This window comes from Macaca nemestrina, chromosome 4, assembly GCF_043159975.1.
Source record: "Macaca nemestrina isolate mMacNem1 chromosome 4, mMacNem.hap1, whole genome shotgun sequence".
NCBI classification, from domain to species: domain Eukaryota; kingdom Metazoa; phylum Chordata; class Mammalia; order Primates; family Cercopithecidae; genus Macaca; species Macaca nemestrina.
In genome coordinates, this window is record NC_092128.1 from 180,156,404 (window position 1) to 180,183,402 (window position 26,999).

Consider the following 26,999-nt stretch of genomic DNA (forward strand, 5'->3'; position numbering starts at 1 on the left):
CCAATAACAGTAACATGGTAGTAAGCTCAATACAGGAGGGCCAGAGAAAGTGCCAAGGGCATCAAAGGAAGGACCCAACACTTTCTCCCTGGGAGAGAGGAAAGCTGTGGTGCAGGGGTAGAGTCTCAGATGGGCTCTGAATGTGAAAGTGGAGTTAGAAAGCTGGGTGTCAGGGCTTATTTGGAATTGGGGGGCCTATTTGGGTAACGGCATGGAGTCCAGCTTGAACTGACTAGCTAGCTAGCAGCTAATTCCTTCTCTTCTCTTAGATCTTAATTTCCTCATATTAAAATGAGATGATCTGGAGGCAGTGACTTGTGTGGTCCTGTTTTACTTAAAAATTCTCATATTCCTAGATTCTAAATAATAATTTCTTACCTTTCATACTACATAAACATGTTATGATAATCCCCAAATCCCTCAGAATCAGAAGTCTCCTCTATGTATTGTTAGGAGTTAGACTTTTAAATGTCATGCTGTTTGTTTTAAAGAGTACATTAAAAGGTCCAGCCTTGTACGATGGTGTCACAGATGATAAAGTTCCAATGCAGTATAAGGAAGCGGAAAGCTTACTTTTGACAACGAAAATTCTTAGAAAAGAGCACACTCAAATACAGATGGCTTTATCTTTTCAGGATACTGCTTCATGACTGAAGGTGACATGCTACTTGATAGCCTGAATTTATTACCATCAGTTTGCTGCTGGTGGTAATAAAATGCTGTCCCAGGACTGAGCTTACAAAATCTGATGCATGTTTGGATCACAAAACAAGACAACTAAAAAGGACACAGTTCCCTCTTAGCGTCCACTAGTCCTTTAACTTGTGTTCTCTACATAAAAAACACAGCACTTCCAGCTGCTACTGTTTCTCTGTTTCTAGTCATGAGGTCAGAAGCCACTAACCAAATTATTGGCAATCCCAATGGATTCTCAAGTCCAGTAGCTCTGCCTTCCACCTTCACCCCAAACATTTTCAGTTTTATCTCCTCATTTAAAGGAATGCTTATATTTCTTAAAACTTTTCAAAATCCACTGATCTTGTAGATTAGAGTGTTCGACAGTGTCACTAGTGCTGTGATAACTGAGAGCCCCGACTTTTCCCCTGACCTCTTCATGCATGATTCCCTAGGGTATTTCTGTCAGACAGCCAAAGAACCCCTTGAAGCAGTATGACTGAACCCACCTATCACATCTTCAGAGATCTGTTTTTCCTCAATTTATCTCAGTCAATAACATTGTATATCTAGTTTTTAAACGGGAAACTCTGTAATTAGTGTCAATTCTTTCTTTTCAGTATTAAGAGTATAACTTGTTTGTCATCAATCCAGATGAGCTTTGTCCTTGATCTATCCTTTGCTGTCACCCCACTTCCCAAGGCCAGGACCTTAGTTGTCTTTCCATAGTTAGACTACTATAGTAGCCTCCAAACTGGACTCCATGCCTCTAGACTCTCCCACTCTTCCATCTTCCTCTTATATTGCAGGTAGTGACTCTTCTAGAACATCTCTCTGATTCTTTTAACTCTTCAATTTGGGAAACATTTGTTTAGTTTTACTTACAAATTAAATTCACATCATCTGGGGTCTGGGTTCATCATCCTCCTCTGTCTCTGAGCACACACCCCACTTCTCACTGTGCCCAAACCTGCCTTGTGCTTTCCTGACTCCTGTCTTTGTTCATGTAGTTCCCCCAGCGATGCCCCACCCCTTTGCTTGTTCATTTCCAGAGTAACTTAAATGTCCCCTCCTCCTCAGAGTCCTCCTTGCCCCTCCTGTGGGCCTCTCCCATGCAGACTGCAGACCTGAGTCCTTCATGAGCTGTGTTGCCTTGTGTTTCATGTGGTACTTAGCATTCTGGGTTACAGGTGTTTGTCTGTTTGTCTTTCTGGCAGTGGAGCAGGAGTTCATCAATGGCAGGGACTGTCTTGTGCATCTCTATTCCCAGCACTAGCATAGATGGCACCTAGAAGGCACTCACATTATGCTGAATCAGATTGAAGTTTTATGGTTCTTTGTAGTTGGTTTCCTGTTTAGTCAGCCATTTTGCCTTTGGTTTCTAAACCACACTTGTGTCAAAGCCTATTAAAGAATAGAACATGGCTTATGCCAGTAGTATCAGGAGTTGTTTTAAGGCTTTAGTGTATTATATGGAAATGTAAATATTTAGTTTCCTCACAAAACCATCTGTATATTCCTGCAGACAGCCGCTGTACTGTGTTAAGGAAACAAGACAGTGGTGAAGCACTGGTAAGTTACTTGATCACTTGAAATCTTATGTTCTAATCTATGTTAAACCAAGGATGAGAGGGGGACCCAGGCCAGTGTTTATTGACATCACAGCCAGTATTCAAGAACCACATTAAAAGGACGTCTGGGTAAGATGTACTATTTCATTAGAAAGTCACTGCCAGTCTTCTTCTTGGAATTGGAGCAATAATCAGCAAACTATGAGGCTTAAATTAGACAATTTCCATGAAGTTTCAGAGCTGATAAACATTAATATTCTAATTAAGAAAGGAAGAGTTCTTCATTTCCTGGCATAAAAATGAAAAGTTATCTTTAATAACTAAAGTTTTAATTTTTGCTCTAGAAGGAAAACAAAGGGACTTTGTTTTGAGTGGCTCTAAATTGAGTTTAAGTTAAAACAGTTCCAGAGTTGTCTTCCTTAGTAGTTTGCAGTTGCCTTTTATTCATTCTTCAGAAATTCTTCAGTTTAGGAAAGTGAGTAAATAGAGAAAAGCACAGCATTGTGGCAGTTTTCAAAGAGAAAGATGCCCGTTTACTGATTTTCAGGAGCAAATCATCTATCTATATGAAATTTTATCTTAATCTGCTCCATCAAATATTGCCCGACTAAGCAGGGAAACACAGCCGATATACCCCATAAGGAGCTGAAGGCTTCGTTATTCACTGTTTGTGCCCCAGTGTGTGGTCAGGTGCAGAATGTCTAGTGTGGCTTAGTGAAAGAAATACATTAATAATAAAAATACTATTATAGCATATAACTGGAATTACGTAAAAGTCTGATTAATTACTTGAAACAACATTCCAACCCTGTGGAAAATAAGATAAAAATGTTGGAACAATTTAATTTTAGTTATAACATTAGGTATTATTAAATTTTGCTTGTTTTCTATGATAAATCATAGCACTTTGGCTGATACACTGTAGTGTTATTTTTGTTAAACATTTTATGTACATTTAACTTATGGCTAGTCTGTGAAAACCAATATGGTTTCTTTATGTTGAGATTCATAATGCTGTTATTTGAGTGTTCACTGATTTTCCCCCCATTTTTTAGTTTAGTTCTACCAAGGTGAAGAACAAAGGCAAGAAAAAGAAGCCAAAGGATTCAAAGGTACGGAGTATTTTCTGTATTAATTATTGTCTAAACTCTCCAAAATAGTTAGTTGGACATATAAATTAGAATTGAGCAGTTCTTTGGATATTTTGAAACATTTGTAGAGAAAGACTTTCTAGGACTTAAAGATGTTTTGGCAGTCTTCTACATTTTGAAGAAATTCCAGGTTCATATTGTATAATAGCAAGTCTTGAGACTCATATTCTTTATTGACCTTTTTATTTTTTTTAGATGTTTCTGAGTAAAAAAAAAATTGCCATAATGTCCCCAAAAATAAGTCTCAAAAAATAGATAACATATTTAAACTAAAAATGATGAATACTAATCATTATGACTGTCCCAGGATTGATAGAATCCCTTCCTGCCTCTCACCAAAGGCTCTCCTCCAAGCCCGTGAGATAAGTAGGGCATTTTTATTTTTATTTTTGAGACAGGGTCTCCTTCTCTCGCCCAGGCTGGAGAGCAGTGGTGCAGTGACAGCTCACTGCAGCCTCAAACTCCTAGGCTCAAGTGATCCTCCCACCTCAGCCTCCTGAATGAAGGTGCATGCCACCATGCCCAGCTAATTTTTTATAGAGATGGGGTTTTGCTGTATTGCCCAGGCTGGTCTAGAACTCCTGGGTTCAAGCGATCTGCCCACCTTGGCCTTACAGGCGTGAACTACTGTGCCAGAGTAGAGCACAATTTTTAAGTCTTTGGTGGGTTCTTCATGGCTCTTGTGTATGTGGGGAGCAGAAAGGGGGATGGAGTGAGAGAGAGTAGCAAATCTTCAAAAGATGAGAAGAGCTAAGGAGTTCCAATACAACTTTTATTTTTATCTTTGACTATATGTATTTAGTTTAGGTAAAATGGGAGTTTAAACTGAGTAACATTTAAATTTTTTTGGAGCATTGGAAACTATCCTAAATGTTAATTTGAGCTTATTTTTGGCTGTTGAAACTTTTATTACTATGTGTTCCTGTTTGTAAGAAAATTTGGATAGATCTTATATATTAGCAATTTGTATGTGTGTTTATATAAGCATTCATCAATTTTAATGATTTTTTTTTCTTTAATGGAATTTTAACGTAGAAAATGATTGTCATTTTTCTGTCTTTTAAACCAGCCTATGTTAGTTGGGTCTGGGACAACTTCAGTAACTCCAAATAATGATGTCATCACTTCAAGTGAAGACCATACGTAAGTATAATTTTTAAATTTTTGCTTCATTTTAACTCAAATGTCTTTACTTAATAAGTTGTGTTAATTTAATGTATATAAACTTGTGTTTTATTTCCCTAACTTTCCTTTCTAAAGCTGTGCATGTGACAGCCTGATGTAATTCTATCTTGATTACATTTACATAGCATGGCTAGAAGGCATTAAGAATTCATTCAAACTGTGTTAAAGTCACAATACTGGTAACGTTCATTCACTAAGTACATATTGAGAACCTACCATGTGCAGGGCTCTGTGGGAAAATCATAGAAAAATGTCTACAAATTATTCTTTAAAATAGTCAATAGAGAGAATGTTCTGTTAATACTTACTAGCATTTTTGCTGTAATAGAGAAGAAGCTGTTTTGGGAGCTGTATATGATGTTATGGTTTCACCTTATATATTAGTGATTTTCAATGCCATCTGGTTGTCGAAACTGAGTTTTCAAGAAACAAATATTTAAGAAATAAAACTAGTGAGTAGTAGTAACCCATATTCCTTTATGAACCAAAAATGTACAACATGGTTTTTTTTTTCACATTTCTTAAAGGAGTTATCAGAACAGTTAAAAATTTACGTGGTCGTTTTCATGGATTCCTTAAGTAGGGTATTGTTTTAAGTTAAAATAATAGCCTGTCTTAGTCAGTTTGCGCTGCTATAACAATATACCATAAACTGGGAGGCTTACACACAGAAATTTATTCCTCACAGTTCTGGAGGCTGGGAAGTCCAAGATCAAGGTACTGGCAGATTCAGTGTGTGGTGAGGGCCTGCTTTCTGTTTCATAGATGGTGCCTTCTCACTGTGTTTTCTCATGGCGGAAGGGACAAGGCAACTCTCTGGGGCCTCTTTTATAAGGGCACTAAGTCCATTCATGGGGGCAGAGCCTAATTACCTCCCAAAGAGTCCACATCCTGACACCATCACATTGGTGATTAGGTTTCAACATATGAGTTTTGCAGGAACACAAACATTTAGACCATAGCATAGCCTTTACTGAGATTAATTCTTATGTATCAGACATTGTTTTAGGGGGTTTACATTAATAAACTCTTTCAATCCACTTATCCCGCCTAGGAGGTAAGTGCTATAATATTCTGTCCAGTGTACAGATAAGGAAACTCTGAGGCACAGTGCAGAACGACTTGTCCAAGAACACAAAGCTTATAAATAGCAGAGCTGGGATTTAAGTCATGCAGCCTGGTTTTAGAGTCCACACTCAAACTACTACATCTTTTTAGAGTGCTAACATCTTATATTTAAAAAAAACTTTTGTTTAGATGGAGTTTCGCTCTTGTTGCCCAGACTGGAGTGCAATGGCGTGAATGGCGTGATCTCAGCTCACCGCAACCTCCACCTCCCGGGTTCAAGCAATTCTCCTGCCTCAGCCTCCTGAGTAGTTGGGATTACAGCCATGCGCCACGATGCCTGGCTAATTTTGTATTTTTATTAGGGACAGGGTTTCTCCGTGTTGGTCAGGCTGATCTTGAACTCCTGACCTCAAGTGATCCGCCCACCATGGCCTCCCACAGTGCTGGGATTACAGGCGTGAGCCACCGCACCCGGCCTAAAAAAACCTTTTATTAATAACATTTACCAGTCTCAGTCTCACTTTAACTTACTTAATAGCAGTTGTAATACAGTCTTCATTTGTCTTTCAATCATTTAACAAGTTATAGTTAATGCAACATTTTTTTAAATTATGGAGTTTTAAGAATTTTGCTCTTTGGAGCAAGACTAAATAATTGAAAGTGCTTACTTAGATTGTCGGATATGATATTTCTTGCCTATAACTGTGGAAGGGTAACTTATCTACACTAAGTTCCCTGGTGCTATATTTTTGCAACATAGAGCTGAGTAATATATTGCCATTATTGTGTTTATTTCAATTAAACATTCTTCTGGTTAAATAATAAACCAAAAGTTTATCTTTCACAAAACTGGGTGTTTTTTGTTGTTATTTACCAGCAATCGAAATTCAGATTCTGCAGGCCCTTTTGCAGTGCCTGACCATCTTCGGCAAGATGTAGAAGAATTCGAAGCTCTCTATGACCAACACAGTAACGAATATGTTGTCCGCAATAAGAAGCTATGGGAAATGAACCCAAAACAAAAATGTTCAACTCTGTATGAGTAAGTGGGTTGAAATTTTTACAATCATTATTTTATACCGAGGCTGCCAATTTAAGATCAGAAGTTGTTTAATTTGTGCCTGTTTTTAGAGATTTTGCCACATTTTACACAAAGTTAATTTAGGACTTTTTTTTTTTTTGAGACAGAGTCTTGCCATGTCACATGGGCTGGAGTGCAGTGGTGCAATCTCTGCTCACCACAACCTGTGCCTCTCAGGTTCAGGTGATTCTCATGCCTCAGCTTCCTGAGTAGCTGAGATTACAGGCTTGCACCACCATGCCTGGCTAATTTTTGTATTTTTAGTAGAGAAGGGGTTTCACCGTGTTGGCCAGGCAGGTCTCCAACTCCTGGCCTCAAGTGATCTGCCTGCCTCGGCCTTCCAAAATGGTGAGATTACAGGCATGAGCCACTTCGCCCCGCCCTGAGGATTTTTAATTATTAAATTTAGAGTCCTAATGATTATTGATTTTGTCAGTTTGAGCTACTAGATCGATAATTGAGTGGGGTGGATAAAACAAGTAAAAAATTCAGGAAAATCTCAGAAATAGCTTACCATTTTGAGCTTTGTGTTATTAAATAGTGCATGAGGCCTTCCTTTTAAGAAAATAAATCAAGGGCTGAGGTCTGTAATAGAGTATTAATTTAAAAGCCAACTCTTCTCCTGGAAGTCCTGTCAGTAGCATATCCACCATATGGCCCTTTCTTCTGTTTTCCTCCATTGCATCATTCCTATTTAGTTCTGTGCTCTTAGATCCTTCTTCATGGTTTTTCTTTAGAGTTGAAATGCCGAGCAAATCATATTTCCAGAGAACTCTTGAATGACAGTGTGGAAACAACTGTAAAATTAAACTATTATTTCTTAAAATATGCTAGAATTTGCCTCAGGCATCCAAAAGTAAAGCTATGTAGTTTTCAGTATTTGCTGTACACAAATTCAAATAGGATTTGTTTTTGGATTTGATTTTCTCTTTTTATTTAAAATTCTTATTATTAGCATTATTGTTATCTTTCCTGAATAAATTTTTATTTTTTTATTGTTTTTAGAATAAATTATATAATTACATAGTTGAAAGTTATAAGATAACTTTTTGATTTCATTTTGCTTTCCCTCACTCCCAGAAAAGTTTTAAATGATCATTTTCTAGGAGGTATACAAAATTTTCTGTATAGTATCATTGATTGCAGTTAACCTTATGTTTGTTATATTTGTTGTTGGGGAAAGGTTGAGATCAGTGAAAAGTGAAACTGTTTTCCTTTGGGAGAATAAAAGTTTTTTATTTATAGACGTATTCAAGTACTTCCTTATAGTAACTCACGTAAATGTAAATTTTTTCCAAGTTACTTCTCTCAGTTTTTGGAGGAGCATGGTCCCTTGGACATGAGTAACAAGATGTTTTCTCAAGAATATGAGTTTTTCCCAGAAGAAACTCGACAGATACTAGAAAAAGCAGGAGGTTTAAAACCTTTTCTCTTGGGATGTCCTCGTTTTGTTGTGATTGACAACTGTATTGCATTGAAGAAAGTTGCATCACGGCTCAAGAAAAAAAGGAAGAAGAAAAACATTAAAACCAAAGTAGAAGAAATTTCAAAAACAGGAGAGTATTTACGAGTTAAACTACCTCTGAATCCAGCTGCAAGGGAATTTAAACCAGATGTAAAGTCTACACCAGTGTCAGATTCATCTTCAGCACCAGCTTCTGAAGATGTGAAACCCAAACCTGTGTCTGCAAATTCTCCTGAGCCAGCGTGTGAAGATGTGAGGGCCAAACCAGTAGCCGACAATTCTTCTAGACAAGTTTCTGAGGATGGGAAACCCAAAGAGGCCTCTTCCAATTCTCCCACACCAGGCTCTGAGGATGCAAATTACAAGCGATTCTCCTCTAATTCCCCCAGACCGGTTCTTGAGGATGTGAAACCAACTTACTGGGCTCAATCCCATTTGTTCACAGGATACTGTACGTATCTTCCTTTCCAGAGATTTGATATCACCCAGACACCGGCAGCATACATAAACGTGTTACCAGGTTTGCCCCAGTACACCAGCATATATACACCCTTGGCCAGCCTTTCTCCTGAATATCAGCTACCAAGATCAGTACCAGTGGTGCCGTCTTTTGTAGCCAATGACAGAGCAGATAAAAATGCCGCTGCCTATTTTGAGGGTCATCATTTGAATGCTGAGAATGCTGTTGGTCACCAGATTGCCTCTGAAACACAGATCCTTGAAGACTCTTCGGGAATATCTGTAAAGTCACACTGCAGCACAGGGGATGCTCATACAGTCCTGAGTGAGTCTAACAGAAATGATGGGCACTGTGGAAATTCTAACAACAAATGTGAAGTAATTCCAGAAAGCATCAGTGCAGTAACAAACATTCCACACGTGCAGATGGTTGCCATACAGGTAAGAGTTAAATAGAAAAGTCTTCTTAATACTGAAGTTAAATTTTCCTTTTCATTTTTCATTGCCATTATATTTACAAGAATCCTTAAAGTTGATTGACTTTATAATGATTACTGAAGCTTTTGCCTGAAAATATTTTAAAAATATGAACTGTTTTGTGAAGTGTGCCAGGTAATCTTCTCAGAAAGAAGCTTGGGTCTCAAAAATACCCATCTTTGCTACCGAAATTCTACGCACATTGAGAAATAAGACAGCAGGTGGAGCCAAAACGTCATCCTAAGAATTAATAAAGGGCCTGGAGGAGAAGGTGGCTGTTTGTAGAAAAGTCAAGTGCTGGCTGGCAGTGTAGCCTGTATCACAGTGCCTTACCTGCCAGTTACAGGAGGGCCCACCTGGAGGCCTTCCAGCGTGGGGTGCCTGCCCCATAAGACTTACCGCATGGAGGAGAAAGGGAAAATGTGCTGGCAGCTACTCAGAAAGGAAGAGAAGGAAAAAGGAAGACCCTGACCTACACATGCCCAGCTTCTCCTGTCAAACCAGGGGAGGAATGAGAAAAAAAGAGACAGCCAGATAGAAACAAGAGAGATGTGTATGAGTTCCTTCCTAACAAGCATGAGATGAAATTAAAATTCTCTTATGATTGCCTTTATAGGGTATGAATTCATTAAATCCTTATTGAATTGCCCTACTCCTCATTATGTTTTCTAGGAAGCTTTGAAAAAAATAGGTTAAGAGCAGTGGATCATAATCATTTTCAGTTATACTAATTCTAAATAATTTTCCTAATATACATGTTTACAGAAAGTATGGAACATGATCTAAATGGGAAAAAAACCTTGAAAAAATTGTGGGTGTGTTTTAAAGTGTTATTACTTGATGGGCTTATTTTACTAGAGCAATTGAGATAAAGTGAATTTTAATTTTTTGTTTTGCCCACAGGTATCTTGGAACATAATACACCAAGAAGTCAATACTGAGCCATATAATCCTTTTGAGGAACAACAAGTGAGTCAAAATTACGTTAAACTGTTTAAAGGTTTAGTTTTCATTAATTTATCCAGATGGAATGATAAACTAGAACTATTTTGGAGTCAGCTTTTTCCACACAAAGTTATCATGGAATAAGCTTGAGAACATAACAAAAAAATGATTTTGTTTTCATTGTTGAAATTTGAGAAGGTAAGGAAAAGGTAAATTTTTTCCAGCATATTTATTTCAAATTATAACAGCGTTATTGTTTTATTGTTTTTAATTTTTTATTTATTTTATTTTAATTATTTTTGAGACAGGGTCTTGCTGTCACCCAGGCTGGCCAGCTTTATTGTTTTAACTGGTCATTATAATGAGCATGTAATAATTTATAAGTAAGCTTATTCACGTGGATAATACAGAAAGATACTATAAAGACTTTCTCTACTATAATAATGATTCAGTTAGAAAACCTACTAATATAATTTATTTTGTTAATATGCATCATAAGAGAAAAGTTGTCTTATCAACTCAAAGTTACTGAAAAGGTATTGGATAAAATCCAGGTCACTGTCTTGACCAAAACTAGTAAGAAAATGGGAAATGATGAATATTTCTCAACATGCTAATATTTTAAGCCGAAAGCCATCATCTTGCTTAGTAGTAAAGCCTCACCATTAATATTTATTATTATCCTGGGTATATTAACTGAGAAAGCAGATATGAGAAAGAAAGAAGACAGAAAAGAGGAGAAGTGACTATCATTATTTACAAAGGCTAAGATTGTGTAGCAGGAAAATCCAAAATGATCAACTGAAAACCTATACTAACCTCTATAAACCTATACTTGTATATAAAAATATATACAAACAGTTACCTGTTAGAAAGTATGTTAAAAGAAAATATTTTCAATACCAAAAAAAGAGATAAAATACTTAAATGTATATAAAGAAAATTTTTAAATGCTATGGAGAGACACATAGAGGCCTTCAATGAAAAGATATTTCCTGTACTTGGATAAGAACACCTAATTTGATAATGAGATTGGTTCTCCCTAAAGCTTTTTAAAATTTAACACAATCCCAGTATATACATGAACAGGTCTAATTAGTTATGTATATTGCTGTATATATAACAAACAACTTCAAAACTAGTGGCTTAAAACAGTAAATATTTCACAATTGTGAAATCTCGCAATTTCGCTCTAAGTCAGGAATTCAGGAGCAGTTTAGGGTGGATGGTTCTGGAGATTCTCACATGGCTAGCCAAGATGTTGACCAGGGCTCGGTCATCTGTGGGAGTAACTGGGGCCAGAGGTTCTACTCCCAAGATAACTCACTCACATGGCATGTAATGTGTATATCCTATATGCATAGCATATGTATAAGAACAAATATATACACATACACATGTCAAAACACAGATGACAAACAAGGAAAATTATGTGCAGTGTGAAACAGATAAAGAACTAATTTCCTTAACATACAGAGTTTCTATAAATCAGTAAGGAAAAGATTAACAGCCTATCACAAAGATGAGAATGGATGTGAATAGACAATTCACAATGAAAGAAATACAGATGATTTTTAAACATATAAACAGATGCCCACCCAACTTGAAATAAGAAAAGCAATCATTCACATTTTGAAAGATAGTGAAACTGATATTTCTGGGAAGGCAGTTAGGAATCGATCTGCACTCATATGTATAGAGAGAGACCAGTGAGCCACGGGGATTCTTGTGTTTGTTTTGTCTGTATTTGAATCAGCCGAAAATTGAATACAATCTAAACCTCCATCAATAGCGGACTAGTTAAATTATGATATACCTGTAAAATGAAATATTATGGGGTCATTTAAAAAGCAGTTCTATAGTTAGATATGGAATGATTGACAAGATCAATGTCTCGTTAAGTAGGAGGAAGGTCAAAACTTGTGTTTCCTGCTGCTATTTGTACAAATAGCGTTTAGTTGTTGCTAATGATAAAAATAATATATAGAGTTATTAAATTTTTTAAATGAATAATACCAAAAATTATGAAAGAAAAATTGAAAATCATCTACCTTCCCATCACTCATGTTAACATTTTGATGTGTAGCCTTCCAGGATGTTTGAACATTTACATATAATTAAACAATAGTTTTTAAAAGATGGGATCACAGCATATATATTGTATTTGAAATTTGCAACCTTTAATATATTGTAGACTTGTTTCCATATCAGTAAATATGATTTATAGCATCATTTTAAATGGATACTTGGTTTTCCATTTTATTAATGTGTGATAATTTATTTGACCAAATTCTTGTTGAACATTTAGATTGTGTCAGCTTTTTATGTTTACAAATAGTCCTATAGTGACCTGTTTACTGTTGTTGAAGTCTTATGCTGTGCTTAGCTTTAAACAAGGTAGGCTCTGTTGTTTAATGAGTCAGTGCTTTTGACTCTCAAATGAGTGTTTTTATTAGTGATGGGAACGTTCACAAATGCTTTCTTAAATTAGCTCTTAGTTTTAGGACCTCGATGCTAGTATAGTTGATTGTTGGCTTCTCAACCAGTGAGACTTGCATTTGAATCCCAGCATTGCTACTTTCTCCTGGGACTTTGAGAAGTTTCCTCACTTGGTTTTCTGATCTATTAAAGGCAAAAATAATGTATTTCTCACAGATGTATGGTGAAGTTTAAATGTAATAACATAGAGGTGGCATTTAGCTTCCTGCCTGTCTCTGTTGGTAATTTGCGGCATGTAAATTCATTCATGATAGCAAGTTACTATTCACCGTGATCCTTTTGCTGAATTAAAAATTAAAATGGAGGTAACTAAAGTCTTAAACCATAAAGTTTTGCTCCTGAGTAATAGTAAGGTTGACTGTTTAATTAATTTAGTTAAGCATGGACTCTATTTATAGTACTAAACTTTCAGTCTGGGCAGACAAAGTGGCATGCTCCAAGGCAAATGGGCATGCATGGTCAATCTGACCGTAATTCACAGTTCTCTAACTGATCATTCACGGAGTTTCAAATACTTGATTCCCCGCTTTTTTACACTCGAAAAATACTAAGGTATTGTGGGAAGGTACAGGAAGTGTCAGTGGACCAGGTTTGTGCTTGTGATAGATTTCTAAAGCCTGGCTGCCACATGGAGGACAGTTACCTCCAGCTGGAGAAGCTGCCAGCATCAAACAGATGCTCTTTTAAAGTTATATGCAGTTTGAAAGGTTTTAAAAAATAATTACCTAAATGACATTTATTGTTTGCCAACAGAATGGTTTCTGGGTTTGGGGTTTTTTTTGTTGTTGTTAAGCTGGTGCAAGAAACATAACTGACAATAATTCATTGATAATATTTTGTCATTTTGAAATAACCAGCAACTATTTATTTGAAACACCTAAAAGTAAAGCCAAAGTTAAAATGTTCTGTTTATATCTAAAATATGTATAATATGTGCAACTTTTTAAACCTAATAAATAATCGTTGGTGTTAATTGTGGAGAGTGACATTTAAATCAAACTGTTGATCTAATATTGAACCTTTCTAAAACAAATATTCAGAACTAATTATAGATTGGAGAATTTGAATTTCAATAATATGAATGATTATATTTATAAAAGAGCTGGTTGTGCTAAACACTGTTTAGAGGTTTTTAATTCTTGAATTATTGTGACATTTCCCTTGTAAATTTTCATCTGCCTTTTACTCTCCTTTGTTTAAGAAACAGTAAAGAACAAGATCATAAGTAGGCATTTTAAATGATTTTTAATAGTTTGTTTTGTAATTCACTTTTAGGGGGAAATTTCACGGATTGAAAAGGAGCACCAGGTATTACAAGAGCAACTTAAAGAAGCATATGAAAATTATGAGCAGATGAAACTTAAGGGCTTAGAAGAGACCAGGGACCTGGAAGAAAAGTTGAAAAGGCACTTAGAAGAAAACAAGGTAATCCTATGTGAAACCTGTCTTTAATTGCACATAGCATAGTTAGGAGAATATGAGTGTACCTGTGCTTGTGCAGCTTCAGCTGAACTTCTGCCTTGTTGACTAAACAAAAGATTCTTTCTCAGAATTGCCTGCTTCAGATTTCTTCACGACATATTAAAGTGGCTGTTTCTTGCCGTGCTTTAGAACCTCTGCAAACTGCCTTATGAGAAAGGGGCTATAAATCTGGGTTTTCGTTTAGCTATAGTTCAGTTTCCTTGGTTAACTAAAACTCTATTTTATGGTGACTGAGCTCTGAGATAAATTCTTGTTTATATTGAGAGGCAGCATAGCAATAGAGGTTCAGGATGAGAACCCTGGAGACAGACTGGTGGGTTCAGATCTAGGCATGGTTCTATACTAGTTCTAATCTTGGGCAATTTACTTAACTTCTCTGTGCTTTTAGTTCTTTACCTGGAAAATGTGAGTAATAATAACTCACATTATGTATGGTTAGATTAATACTTATAAAGTACTTAAAACTGCCTTGTTCGTAAGGACTCAGTACGTATCAGATGCTACTGTTATCATCATCTTCATCTTACTCCTAAGGAAGTATAAGAATAACACATGGAGCCTTAGACATACTAGAACTGTAAAGTCACCCAGAGTATCTTGTTGAGATCTGCTGACCTTGAATTCTGTTAGTGAAGACTGATCATCAGATACGTGGCTAGTGGAAGGATAGCAATTAGTGGCAAAGCCAGATTGAATTAGTGAAAAAATGGAATCATAGATGTGAGGAAATCATGGTGCATTTGTTTTTAAAAGCTACCATCATCTGTTTAGAAAGGTAACAAAAGAATATTAATTCATTTAAGAAAGGAGGAATTTGTTCCAGAAGTCTGGATCAATAGCTGGGGTAACATATTAAATAGAAGAAAACTAGCTTAGTGGGACCTTAATTAGGAAACCTATTTACTAAGATTTTAGTAGAAAGCCTAGGGTCAGTTTGTAAAGGTAACTGTCATAACATTCCCCAGGACCTGTTTATATTCAAGATGAGACTGGGGAGATTCTAAGGACAAGAAGAATTAGATAGATCCTGAGACTTTACTCAGTTTCCTGGCTGGGAGAAGTAAAAAAGAACAAAAGCAAAATCCTACATAGCATAGTGACACATGAAACACAAGTTTCTATAAGCTACTTGGGGGTTTAACAAAAAATAGTTTTATAAACCTTATTTTGCCTCAGGAAACTTCAGTTTTAATAAATGCATGTGGGAATGCCTGTAGCTGCCTGTTTTGAGTGATGAGGCAGATTGGAAACATAGTCTTAAAGGTAGCATTCAGCTGGTGAGGTATCTTTCTTTCTGGCAGAGGCTTTCCCGGATTTATAAATTGCTGGTCTGACTGTGTGCTCTGTGTGTACAGTTCATCAAGGTTCTTTCTTTGTATAGTCAGTCCAGAAGAGTCTGGGAAATAAAGCACCCATGGGGAGGGCTCCAGCTGTCAGGCTTTTTTTTAACTTGTTAAGACTTTGAGTCTGCTGTTGGGTGGCCCTACTCAAGAGTGACTTAAAAGGGCAATAAACCCCCCAAATTATAGGCCTGATAAGTTATTAGACTTACGACGTAAAATGTATACCTATTCCCTACCAGGATAAGTTGCTAATCTGAGTTCCTTGGGTTGGTGTCCACATAAGAGTAGATGAGATTTAGCCATAGTCATTTCTTTATTAATGGTAGTTATGCTCATAGCTCATGGAGAAATTTCTTATAAACATAGAAAGAAACGAGTGGCTTTTCCTGATATTTCCCTTTGGCCTTTGACTGCAGATTGCTGAGGTTATAAGCTAACCAACTTTTCCTTTTACTCTAGTTACTTGATGCCATGTTTGAATGTAGCAAATGCACACCCAGCCCCTTACAGAGAACAGAAAAACAGGGAAGCTCTAGAAATCTGAGTGCATTAGAGTCCCACTGCCCACACCACACCGCAGCACCTCCACGTAATAGCTTTGTGATGTTAGACAATTTCTTCAGCCTCTTTGACTCTCAGTCTTCTCACTAATAATGTATTGTCTACTTCACAGCTTTGTGAGGTCCCACCTGGGGTGGTTGAAAAAGGGACAGGGGATAGCCAGAGATAGTAAGTACAGTACTCAAGGAGGAACTGTCCCACCCAAAATTCTACTTGTGCCTCTGCTAAGAAAATTGTTTTTTTACAAACCACTTTAAGAATGCTTCGCATATGGCCGGGCGCAGTGGCTCACGCCTGTAATCCTAGCACTTTGGGAGGCCGAGGCAGGTGGATCACAAGGTCAGGAGGTCGAGACCATCCTGGCTAACACGGTGAAACCTGTCTCTACTAAAAATACAAAAAAAAAAAAGAACTTAGCCAGGTGTGGTGGTGGGCGCCTTGTAGTCCCAGCTACTCACGAGGCTGAGGCAGGAGAATGGCGTGAACCGGGGAGGTGGAGCTTGCAGTGAGCTGAGATCACACCATGTACTCTAGCCTGGGCGACAGAGCGAGACTCTGTCTCAAAAAAAAAAAAAAAAGAATGCTTAGCATATACAGGCCGGGCACAGTGGCTTACACCTGTAATCCCAGCACTTTGGGAGGCCAAGGCGGGCATATCACCTGAGATCAGGAGTTCGAGACCAGCCTGGCCAACATGGTGAAACCCCATCTCTACCAAAAGTACAAAAATTAGCTGGGCATGGTGGTGGGCGCCTGTAATCGTAGCTACTTGGGAGGCTGAGGCGGGAGAATCACTTGAACCCGGGAGGCAGAGGTTGCAGTGAGCCAAGATCGTACCACTGCACTCCAGTCTGGGCGACAACAGCTAGACTCCATCTCAAAAAAAAAAAAAGAAAAAAAGAAAAAAGAATGCTTAGCGTATTCTAAGCATCAGTAAAAATCTGAGCGAGGTATTATATATAGCTGATGGGGTTCTATTATTATTCATGAGCTAGGAATGGCCTCTATAGGTAGTTAGGCCAGTTATCTATTCTCTGCCAGTGGCTTTTTAAAATTTTTTTTAGTTTTTAGATGGAGTCTTGCTCTGTCCCCCAGGCTGGAGTACAGTGGTACGATCTCAGCTCACTGCAACCTCTGCCTCCCGGGTTCCAGCGATTCTCCTGCCTCAGACTCCTGGGTAGCTGGGATTATAGGCGCACGCCACCAAGCGTGACTAATTTTTGTATTTTTAGTAGAGACGGGGTTTCGCCATGTTGGCCAGGCTAGTCTCGAACTTCTGACCTCCTGGGATCCTCCCACCTCGGCCTCCCAAAGTGCTGGGGTTACAGGCATGAGCCACCGTGCCTGGCCAAAAGTAGCTTTTTTAAAGCCAGAATCCCTTGTTGTTTTTATTGTACCTTAACCTATGACTGGCAGGTTATAACTGGTTGCAGTATTGCTGAAGGACATAGGTTCATTTTTGTTTGAGAATAAAGTTCACATAACATAAAATTTGCTGTTTTAACCATTACAAAGTGTACAATATAGTGGTTTTTTGAATATTCACATTATTGTGTAACCGTTACCACTATCTAATTCCGGAAAACTTTTATCACCCCCAAAAAGAAACCCCATATTTATTAATCAGTCACTCCCTATCTGCCCAGGACATATGGTCTTAAGGTGCTTTAATAAGATGCTAAAATGGACATTGAGTCAACATCACTTCTTAAAAACACTGTCAAATCATTTGGCCCAGAATAATTTACAGGGTAGATTTTTGGACCTTTGTCTGTATTAGAACAGAATCTTGGCCCTGCCTGTCAAAACTTCCCTAGCCCACACCGGTGCAGAGGTGGGATTCTCCTCTTCAGTCATGGGTCCTTGTCAAGTTCAGCCTTTTTAAAATCTAACATTTATGAAGCTCCTACTATGTGCCATACTCAATTGTTTTTACATGTATTTAATCTCAAAACAGTCCTTATACAGTAGTGTTATACTGTGGTACATAAATCTGCATGTTACTCGTGAGGAAATGGAGGTGGGAGCAGCTGATGCAGCTTTCCCCGAGCCTCACCAGTGCGAAGTGGCAGAACAGGTCATGTCAGGCTTCAGAGCCCATGCATTTGTTCTCCCTTAAGAGAAGGTCAGCTCCACAGCCCCATTCAACTGTTAGGAGTGTTTCTCACCACTTTACAGCAGTGTAGGCATATCAGTTAATCACTGTCATAATAATGCTGAGTAACTCCCAGCCACAAAACCCCAGTGACACGTGACTGTAATCGCTTAGCATAGGAGTCTCGATCAGCTGGTCCTGCTTGGGCTTGGCTGGATCAGTTCACCTTTGGGCCAGCAAGAGCTCTGCAGCATCTTTACTGTTCTTGCCTACATATCTGGGGTCAGCTGGCTGTAGATTGATCTAGAATGACCTCAGCTGGAATGACTGGGACAACTAGCTCTGCTCCACATGTCTTGCATCTTCCACCCTGAAAATCCTATTCTGAAGGCAGTAGGAAGGTGCAACGGCAAGCAAGGATGGCCACACGGCACCTTTCAAGCCTCTGCTGACTTCAGGTCTGCTTAGACCCCACCAGCAAAAGCAGTCACATAGCCAGCCAGAGTCAGGGCTGGGAAAAATAGACTTTGCCTCATTAGTGAAGGGAACTGCAAGTCACATGACAAATGGAGTGGCTGCAGAGTGTGAAGGATGGAGCTATGAATGCCATCCCTCCACTACAGTAGGTCAGCACCAGTAATTTACTAATACTCAGTAATTACCAAGAGCCTTCTGTGTGCCTGCTTCCTCTTCCGCCTTCTCCCTTGCCAGCTCTCTGCATCGTTCTCTAATTTAATGGATAATGTTGGTCATTCAATTTTTCACTTCCAAACCTTTTCCCAGTACCATCCCTTCTGCCTGGAGTGGTTTTCCTTCTCCCTGAGCCTGACTCCCTCCTGCTTCTCCTTTGGGCATCATTTTCTTGAGGAAACAGTTGTTGATGGCAACCTCACGCTTACCTACAGGCCTTTGTTAATGCAGTGGTGGTAATAATGACTATGTGATACAGTAATTATCATTTTATAACATCTTTATTGAGATATAATTAACCAGAGCGTAACATTTACCCATTAAAATAGACAGTTTAATGTTTTTGGTATATGCCCAGGGCTCTATGTAGCACAATCTAAGTTTCAACCATTTTCATCAACCTAAAAAGAAATCTTATACCCACTAGCTGTCACTCCCCATTCTCTCCCGCATCCCAGCCCTTGGCAACCACTGATTTACTCTCTGGATTTGTCTATTCTGGGCATTTTGTATAAATGGATCATGTTACATGTAGTCTTTTATAAGTGTCTTCTTTCACTCACAGTGTTTTCAAGGTTCATCCATGTACATCCATCTATGTTAATATGTATCAGTATGTCATTCCTTTGTACTGTGGAATAATATTCTATTGTATGACTATATCACATTTTATTCATTCACTAGTTGACATTTGCGTTCTTTTCCACTTTTTCACTATTCTGTATAATGCTGCTGTGAACATTCATGGACAGGTTTTTCTGTGGACATATGTTTTCATTTCTTTTGGATATATGTGTAGGAGTGCAATTGCTGATCATATGGCAATTCCATATTTAAGCATATGAGGAACTGCGAACCTGTTCCAAAACCATCCTGCCAGCAGTATATGAGGATTCCAGTTTCTCCATTCTTACTGACAGTTATCATCATTTGTCTTTTTATTTAGGCCTCCTAGTGGGTATGGAGTGGTATCTCATTGTGGTTTTGATTTTTATTTCCCAAAAGGCTAATGATATTGAGCATCTTTTCATATGCTTATTATCCATTTGTATATCTTCTTTGGAGGAATGTCTACTCAGATCCTTTATTCATTTTTGAATTGAGTTTGTCTTTCTATTGTTGACTTTTAAGAGTTTTTGGGCCAGGTGCAGTGGCTCACACATATAAAACCAGCACTTTGAGAGACCAAGGCAGGAAGATCACTTGAACCCAGGAGTTTGACCAGCCTGGGCAACATGGCAAGATCCCTTCTCTACAAAAAGTTTAAAAATTAACCAGGCATGGTGGTGTGCATCTGTGGTCCCAGCTACTTGGGAGGCTGAGCTGAGAGGGTCACTTGAGCCCACGGGTTTTGAGGCTACAGTGAGCCAGGATCATGCCATTGCACTCCAGCCTGGGCAACGACAGAGTGAGACCCTGTCTTGAAAGGAAAAAAAAAAAGAAACAAAACAGGGCTGGGCATGGTGGCTCACGTCTATAATCCCAGCACTTTGGGAGGCTGAGGCAGGAGAATTGCTTGAGCCCAGGAGTTCAAGACAAGTCAGGGTGATGTGATGAGACCCTCACTCGCTACAAAAAACTAAAAAACTAAATAAATAATTAGGTAGGTATGGTGATACATGCCTGTAGTTCCAGCTACTCAGGAGGCTGAGGTGGGAGGATCACTTGAGACCAGGAAGTCCAGGCTGCAGGGAGCCATGATCTTGCCCCTGCACTGCAGTTTGGGCAACAGAGCAAGACCCTGTCTCAAAAAAACAAAAACAAGAGTTTTTCTATATTCTGGATACAAGTTGCTCATCAAATATGTGATTTACAGATATTTACTTCCATCTTCCATATTTGCAAATGTATCTTCCGTCTCCATTTTGTGGGTTGCCTTTTCACTTTCCTAATGGTATCATTTGCAGCACAAAAGTTTTTACTTTGAGTACACTAAGTCCAATTTCTCATATTCTTTCATTGCTTGTGCCTTTGGTGTCATAGCTAAGAAACGCCTGTCTACTTCAAGGGCACTTCTTACCCATTTAGGTTTGTGATCCATTTCAAATAAATTTTTCGAATGGTATAGTATAGTAACTATTTTTTATGCATATTTTCTCTACCAAACTGTGATCTTGAAAGTAAGGACTGTTTTTTGTTTTGTTTTGTTTGTTTTTTGAATGGGGGTCTCATTAGATTGCCAAGGTGGAACTCCTGGGCTCAAGGGATCCTCCTGCCTCAGACTCCTGAGTAGCTGAGACTACAAACACATGCTACCATGCCCAGAAGGGTGGTGTTTTTTTTTGTTTTTTTTGTTTTTTTTTTTGAGACGGAGTCTCTCTCTGTCACCCAGGCTGGAGTGCAGTGGCCGGATCTCAGCTCACTGCAAGCTCCGCCTCCCGGGTTCACGCCATTCTCCTGCCTCAGCCTCCCAAGTAGCTGGGACTACAGGCGCCCGCCACCTCGCCCGGCTAGTTTTCTTGTATTTTTTTAGTAGAGATGGGGTTTCACTGGGTTAGCCAGGATGGTCTCGATCTCCTGACCCCGTGATCCACCCGTCTCGGCCTCCCAAAGTGCTGGGATTACAGGCTTGAGCCACCGCGCCCGGCCAGAAGGGTGGTTTTTAAAGTTATCTTTGGGTGATAGCACCTAGCTCAGTATACAAACTAGGAGCTTTGCAAATGTTTATCAAACAATGTGTGCTTGGCCCCTAAAAAGCTGCATTTAATGAGTTGTGTTTCCATGTTCTCTATCAGCCTACATCAGAGGACATCAGGCTCACATTCTGTGAAGTTTGCTGCTTTATTTACTGCTAGTATGGACTTGGGGATATTATCCATTCTTTCATGTGACAAATATTTCTTGAATGTTCTTTTAAGTGCCAGGCTCTGTGCTGGTCTTGTGGGGCGTTTCTGCAGCATCCTCTTCGTGAGGCCCTTCTGTCCGCCATCACTTCCAGAGCCTCTCTTGTACAACTGAGGTTTAATAAAAAAGATAAAGTTTTTTTCTAATTGAGAAAAAGAAAGTGTTTATAGTTATGTCAATAAACTGTAATATAGCAGATACAGTTGTATATAGCCTATTTGTTTGTTTTATGCTAAGTTTGAAAGAAAAAGGTTCAGGAGATCATTCTGTCTTCCATGCAGTCAGAAACAAGCTCGTGATAGCTAACCTGTTTAGCATTGTGAGGCAGCTATGGCATTCAGCAGTGGTTAGTACAAACAGAAGATGAACTCATGTAGTATTTTCGCTGCCTGAGCTATATTCGTGTGTATGTGCGCGTGTGTTTATAATACTTTGTGCTTCTTGATACTTGAACTCCCTTAGGTACTTGTTGCCAACTAGGTTCTTACGCCTCAGCATAACCTTGTGGTTGCACATAATCTCCCAGCCAAAAGGATGGATCCCAGGTGAGATCATTGGCTCAGAATAGGAGCAGAGGATAGGTGAGAAACAAGATTGGCTTGGCTGCCAGCAGCAAGGCATGCAAATTCACATTGGTCCTGGTAGAACCGAACCAGGTGGAACACAGGATTCTTAAGTAGAATAGGCATGGTGGTCACCTCAGTCACAGCAATGACTCAAGAAATTCAGGATCAACAAGGTTGCAGCTAAGAAGATGTGGGAAGGACTGGTTCCCATGTTAAAGGGAATGTTACTGAGCTGTTGTTCAGTTTTTGCCACCTAAGAACAGTTGTCCTGTGCCAAAATCAACCTTATCCCTGCTGTAGGATTCAGAAATCTTAAAGGACCTTGACTGGTTAGCAAATCTGCCTTTAAAAAACATTGAAAACCTTGGTGTCTAAGGCTGAAGAAGGAGTAGTGGCCTCTTAAATTGATAGAGCTTTTGGCCTGAAGGCCATGATTTCCTATGGAATCCATGTAGGTTGACTTTAGTGTCCTTTTTGACAGAGAAGAACTAGAGTTTCTATAGCTGAACTGTATTCCTCAGTGACCTACGCGTGCTCTAAGCCTAAGCAGGAAGTTCAGGCTGTAGGGAATCTGATAGGAAGTAAAAAATTAAAAGTTTCCCTAAAGCAAATGTGAAGTTAAGATTTCATTAAGCCGTCATTGATAATAGTGAGATTTTAAACTAGAAAATATTTGTTTCCTTTAGGTATTGCTTTGATTCACGTTTAAATTAATTATTAGAAATACTAACATAGGGAATGTTTTACTTATAAATGACTGGTATTTATAAGCATGTGCCCCACCCAAACCCCTTGCTACCATTGAATAGATGATACTTCAAAACAAACATCAAACCTTTAGAGAATGTTTAGATTCAGAAGTTTCAAAACCAGCAACTACATAAGAAGTTGACAAAGAGGGTTGGGTGTCAAGTGGTGCTGTACCAAACCCTCCAAGGGAACGGTAACTAGCATTGACTCCAAAGAGGTTTCCATTTCTCTTTGTCACACTGCCTGAAATTCTGGCAGGTATCTCAACCCTAATGCCTTTAATGACCAGCAAGAGGATTACATTTATATTTATAAAAGCAAACAAAAACTATTGGCCTTGCCAACTAAAACGTGTACAGACTCCTTGTAGATTATAGAATCATTTAGGCTGGAGAGTGAAGTGTGAATACTTCTGGGCACCTCAGAGTGGTTCTTCAGGGTGCCTTACTGTAATCAGGTGCACGTAGTGGGTAGGATGTGGCTGTCTGGTGTGACTTGATGTCCCAGGCTTGGCTGGGGGGCATAGCCTGCCACAGGGCACCAGCTTGGGAGTGTCTGTTCCACTGAACTTGAGTCATTGTTTAAGCTATGATGCCGTCACAATTCTAGCCTTTCAGTCTCTTTTGTTAAAAAGTATATTTTGCCATTTATTTAAGTACTTTCTAAATGTTTTTAGATCTCAAAGACGGAATTAGATTGGTTCCTTCAAGATTTGGAAAGAGAAATTAAAAAATGGCAGCAGGAAAAAAAAGAAATCCAAGAAAGACTAAAATCACTGAAGAAGAAAATTAAAAAAGTTTCAAATGCCAGTGAAATGTAAGTAATGATTGAAAGGCAGTAATTTTAATTTTAAAAAAATTGTGACTTTTGGTTATTTTCACATTTTGATATTTAATTTTAAACTATATCAAGTAAAAATGAATAGCTACTGTTTTCAGTGTTTGTCTCATTTTAAAAAGCATTCATTGAGTAATTATCTCACCTAAGTTTTTTTCTAAACTTAACATTTTTTCAGATAAATTATATGAAAGTGAGAGTAGCATGGAACTGAGAATCCCCAAGGAACTGACTTCCTTCCGGTTTGAACACCATCCCTTTCTCTGGCCCTCTTTTTTCTTATCAGCAAAACATGGGGGCTGGTCTAAAATCTAAAATTCCTTTCAAAAGTAAGATTCTGTGATGATTATTTTATTTATAATTACTTTTATCCTGAATCTATAAATTATTAAAATTTGTCTTGTAGTGTGAAAAATTTGATAACATGCACAGATCCTAGGAATGATTGTCAGGTGGACGAAAAGTGTGTTTTAAGATTCTCTATGATCCGTTCCTAACCTCCCTCTGCTCTAAACAGTGATAGGTCAAATTCTTCAGCTTGTTTTCTACCACTGTGTAAGAAAACACCCAAAAGTCAGTGTCTTGGTTAGCAGCCATTGTATTTGCTCATGGTCCTGCAATCTGGGCTGAGTTCAGCTGGGCCATTCTTCTGCTGGTCTTGCCAGGAGTCCTCGTGTGGCTGAATTTAGCTGGGTGATGACTGGGGCTGGCCTCAGCTGGGATGCTGGGGTGGCTTGGTCTCACTTTCTCTCTGTGTAGCCGCTCTGTGATTTTGATTTATGTGGTCTTTCCATGTGATCTCTATTATGATAGCCAGACTTCTTACGTGGTGGCTGAGGACTTCAAATGGTGCAGAAGTGGAAGCCACTAGGCCTCCTGAAAGTTCAGGCCCAGAACTGTCACAGCATCATCTCTGCTACCTTTTATTGCTTAAAACAAGTCATAGGCTTGGTCAAGATTCAAGGGCATGAATAATGGGAGGCCGGGTTCGTTGGGGGGCCACGCTACACACTCACCTTTCAAAGGCTTTTGTATTTTTCCATGCCGCGTGCCATATGATCAGATGACTTTCATTACAAGTCTTGCTGGCATTGCATTTAGGCAGTTTTTAGGCAGTCCTCAAACAATGAGGAAGAGTAAAGCACTGCCTCAGAATTGTCACTCCCTGTGTCATGTCATGTTGATGATCAAAGTAGCTTCACTAGTAGAACACACTTATGGAAACGATAATGTCTGTAAAGGTTTTTATCTCTAATATTTGAGCCTGACCAGTCTTGGTCATTTTGTTACTAAAAAATGTGGAAATACTTATATTTAACATACTTTTTATGTTCAATTCAGACATACTATCAAACTAGACAAGGTAACTAGGGGCTGTTAATGATAAGAAATTTTTTTTTTTCTGTACTTGCATAAAAGGTAATTTCTGCTGAAGAATAAACTTTTTATTGTTGACTTTTTTCCATTTTATTAATAGATTTCTTTACCTTTCCTGTCACAATTTAAAGATAAACCATAGGCTTCTCTCTAAGTTTTTTGCTTTTTTTTTTTTGAGACAGACTTTTGCTTTTGTCACCCAGCCTGGAGTGCAGTGGTGCAGTCTCAGCTCACTGCAACCTCTGCCTCCCGTGTTCAAGCAATTCTCCTGCCTCAGCCTCCCGAGTAGCTGGGATTACAGGTGCCCACCACCATGCCTGACTAATTTTTCTTTTCTTTTTTTTTTTTTTTTTGGTTTTTAAGTAGAGACGGGGTTTCACCATGTTGACCAGGCTGGTCTTGAACTCCTGACCTCAGATGATCCACCTGTCTTGGCCTCCCAAAGTGCTGGGATTACAGGCATGAGCCACTGCACCTGGCCTGCTTTTTACATTTTCCATGTAAATGCTTTAAAGCTCAATTTTTCTATTTAGATTTTTAAGTAACATCTTTAAACTTTTTGGATCTCTTTCTCAGAGATGCACAAAGGACGTGAAAAATGATTTCTTGGATGTTTCTGTGCTCTTGATCACACTTAGTATTCATTAAGAAATGACTAGAATGTAGAGCTCGTGATTGGTAAAGTGACACAAACCACAGGCGGCTATGAAAGAAGGCAGGGCTTCCAGGAGAGTGTTACCCAGTATTTGTCTATTTAGAGGAGGGAGGAAGTGTTTTACAAAAGAAGTAAAATAATAGTTAAACTGGCTTGTATTAGAAACAAGAGGCTTTAGTAAACAGAGATGACTGCAAAGGTATCTCACGGTAGCATGAAAGAAGAGGTAGAACCCACCTTGTGCAGGGCATGGCTCAAGAATCGGGGATTCACACACTTGTTTTGAAGGATTATCAGTGTGTGTGTTTGTGTGTGTGCACCCGCATGTGTGTATGAATGCTTGTTTTGACTTTTAAGTTCTGTTTTAAAGAGTAGAAGTCTGTTTTCATTTTGAATGAGAATCCACATCTTCTCATTTTCAATAAGAATCACTGGTTACACTGATGATGATGCCACAATACCTGTGTTCTCTGTCTCCTGTTGAAACCATCTTGAGCTGCACATCTTAGACTGAGATAGGGTGATTTACCTGTAAGCATATGACTTAGAGTGAAGAAAAAGGTGATCTGGAAGGAAAATTTCCCAAAAGGGAAATAACCTCAAATTATTTTCCTATTTAGAAGATACTAAAAAGGAAACAAGATGTAAAAATATATATATTACAAAATCAAGAAATGTTTGTAAGGATAGGGGTAGAATTTACTGTGTGGGAGTCCTGTTAAAAAATTTTTTTCAACATTAATTAAAATTTGGTGATTATGCTTTTATAGGTATACCCAGAAAAATGATGGAAAGGAAAAGGAACATGAATTACATCTGGATCAGTCCCTTGAAATCAGGCAAATTAAGCTTAAATTTATTTTTAATATATTTTAATACGTATAATGCCGGGGTACAAGCACAGTAGACTTTGAAATATATTGTTGCTTGTTTATTTCTTTTAAATAATTATGTTTCTATTTTCTTTATGTCTATTTCTATTGCATTTTAAAAATTAATTTATAAATATTCTTTGAATATTTAAATATTTTTATTTTACAAGATTTCTGCATTTATTTCTCATTGTCAATATAGAAATACTGAATTTATTGCTGTCAATAACTTTTTTTGGATTAACTTGAAACTAAAAACATGTTTTAAAAACTTTTCTTTTGTGTTACTTGGAATATTCGTCTCCACTGTAGGCTGGTAGTTTGTTGCTCTTACTGCTCTATAATTATAGG

General features: G+C 38.4%; 2 protein-coding genes and 1 long non-coding RNA gene across 7 annotated transcripts in view; 1 reads left to right on the forward strand and 2 right to left on the reverse strand.

Annotated features, from left to right (window-relative positions):
* LOC139363004 (uncharacterized) overlaps nt 1-6,532 on the reverse strand; it is a 53,213-nt gene extending 46,681 nt beyond the window's left edge. Inside the window, exon 1 of the long non-coding RNA XR_011622818.1 lies at nt 4,891-6,532. This is a non-coding gene — a long non-coding RNA (uncharacterized lncRNA). The remainder of the gene's footprint in view (nt 1-4,890) is intronic.
* The window catches only part of LOC105472652 (tetratricopeptide repeat domain 3), a 105,110-nt gene that overhangs the window by 60,018 nt on the left and 18,093 nt on the right, over nt 1-26,999 (forward strand). The window contains exons 28-36 of the mRNA XM_011726087.3: nt 2,201-2,247; nt 3,302-3,358; nt 4,467-4,540; nt 6,528-6,692; nt 8,031-9,096; nt 10,036-10,101; nt 13,852-14,001; nt 23,584-23,723; nt 26,547-26,615. Of these exons, the coding sequence (XP_011724389.2) occupies nt 2,201-2,247; nt 3,302-3,358; nt 4,467-4,540; nt 6,528-6,692; nt 8,031-9,096; nt 10,036-10,101; nt 13,852-14,001; nt 23,584-23,723; nt 26,547-26,615 (1,834 nt within the window). The remainder of the gene's footprint in view (nt 1-2,200; nt 2,248-3,301; nt 3,359-4,466; nt 4,541-6,527; nt 6,693-8,030; nt 9,097-10,035; nt 10,102-13,851; nt 14,002-23,583; nt 23,724-26,546; nt 26,616-26,999) is intronic.
* Nucleotides 26,238-26,999, reverse strand: part of VPS26C (VPS26 endosomal protein sorting factor C) — an 82,778-nt gene continuing 82,016 nt past the window's right edge. For all 5 annotated transcript variants that reach the window (XM_071095707.1, XM_071095706.1, XM_011726083.2 and 2 more), the window contains one exon: nt 26,238-26,305. The gene's annotated coding sequence lies outside the window, so the exon portion shown is untranslated. The remainder of the gene's footprint in view (nt 26,306-26,999) is intronic.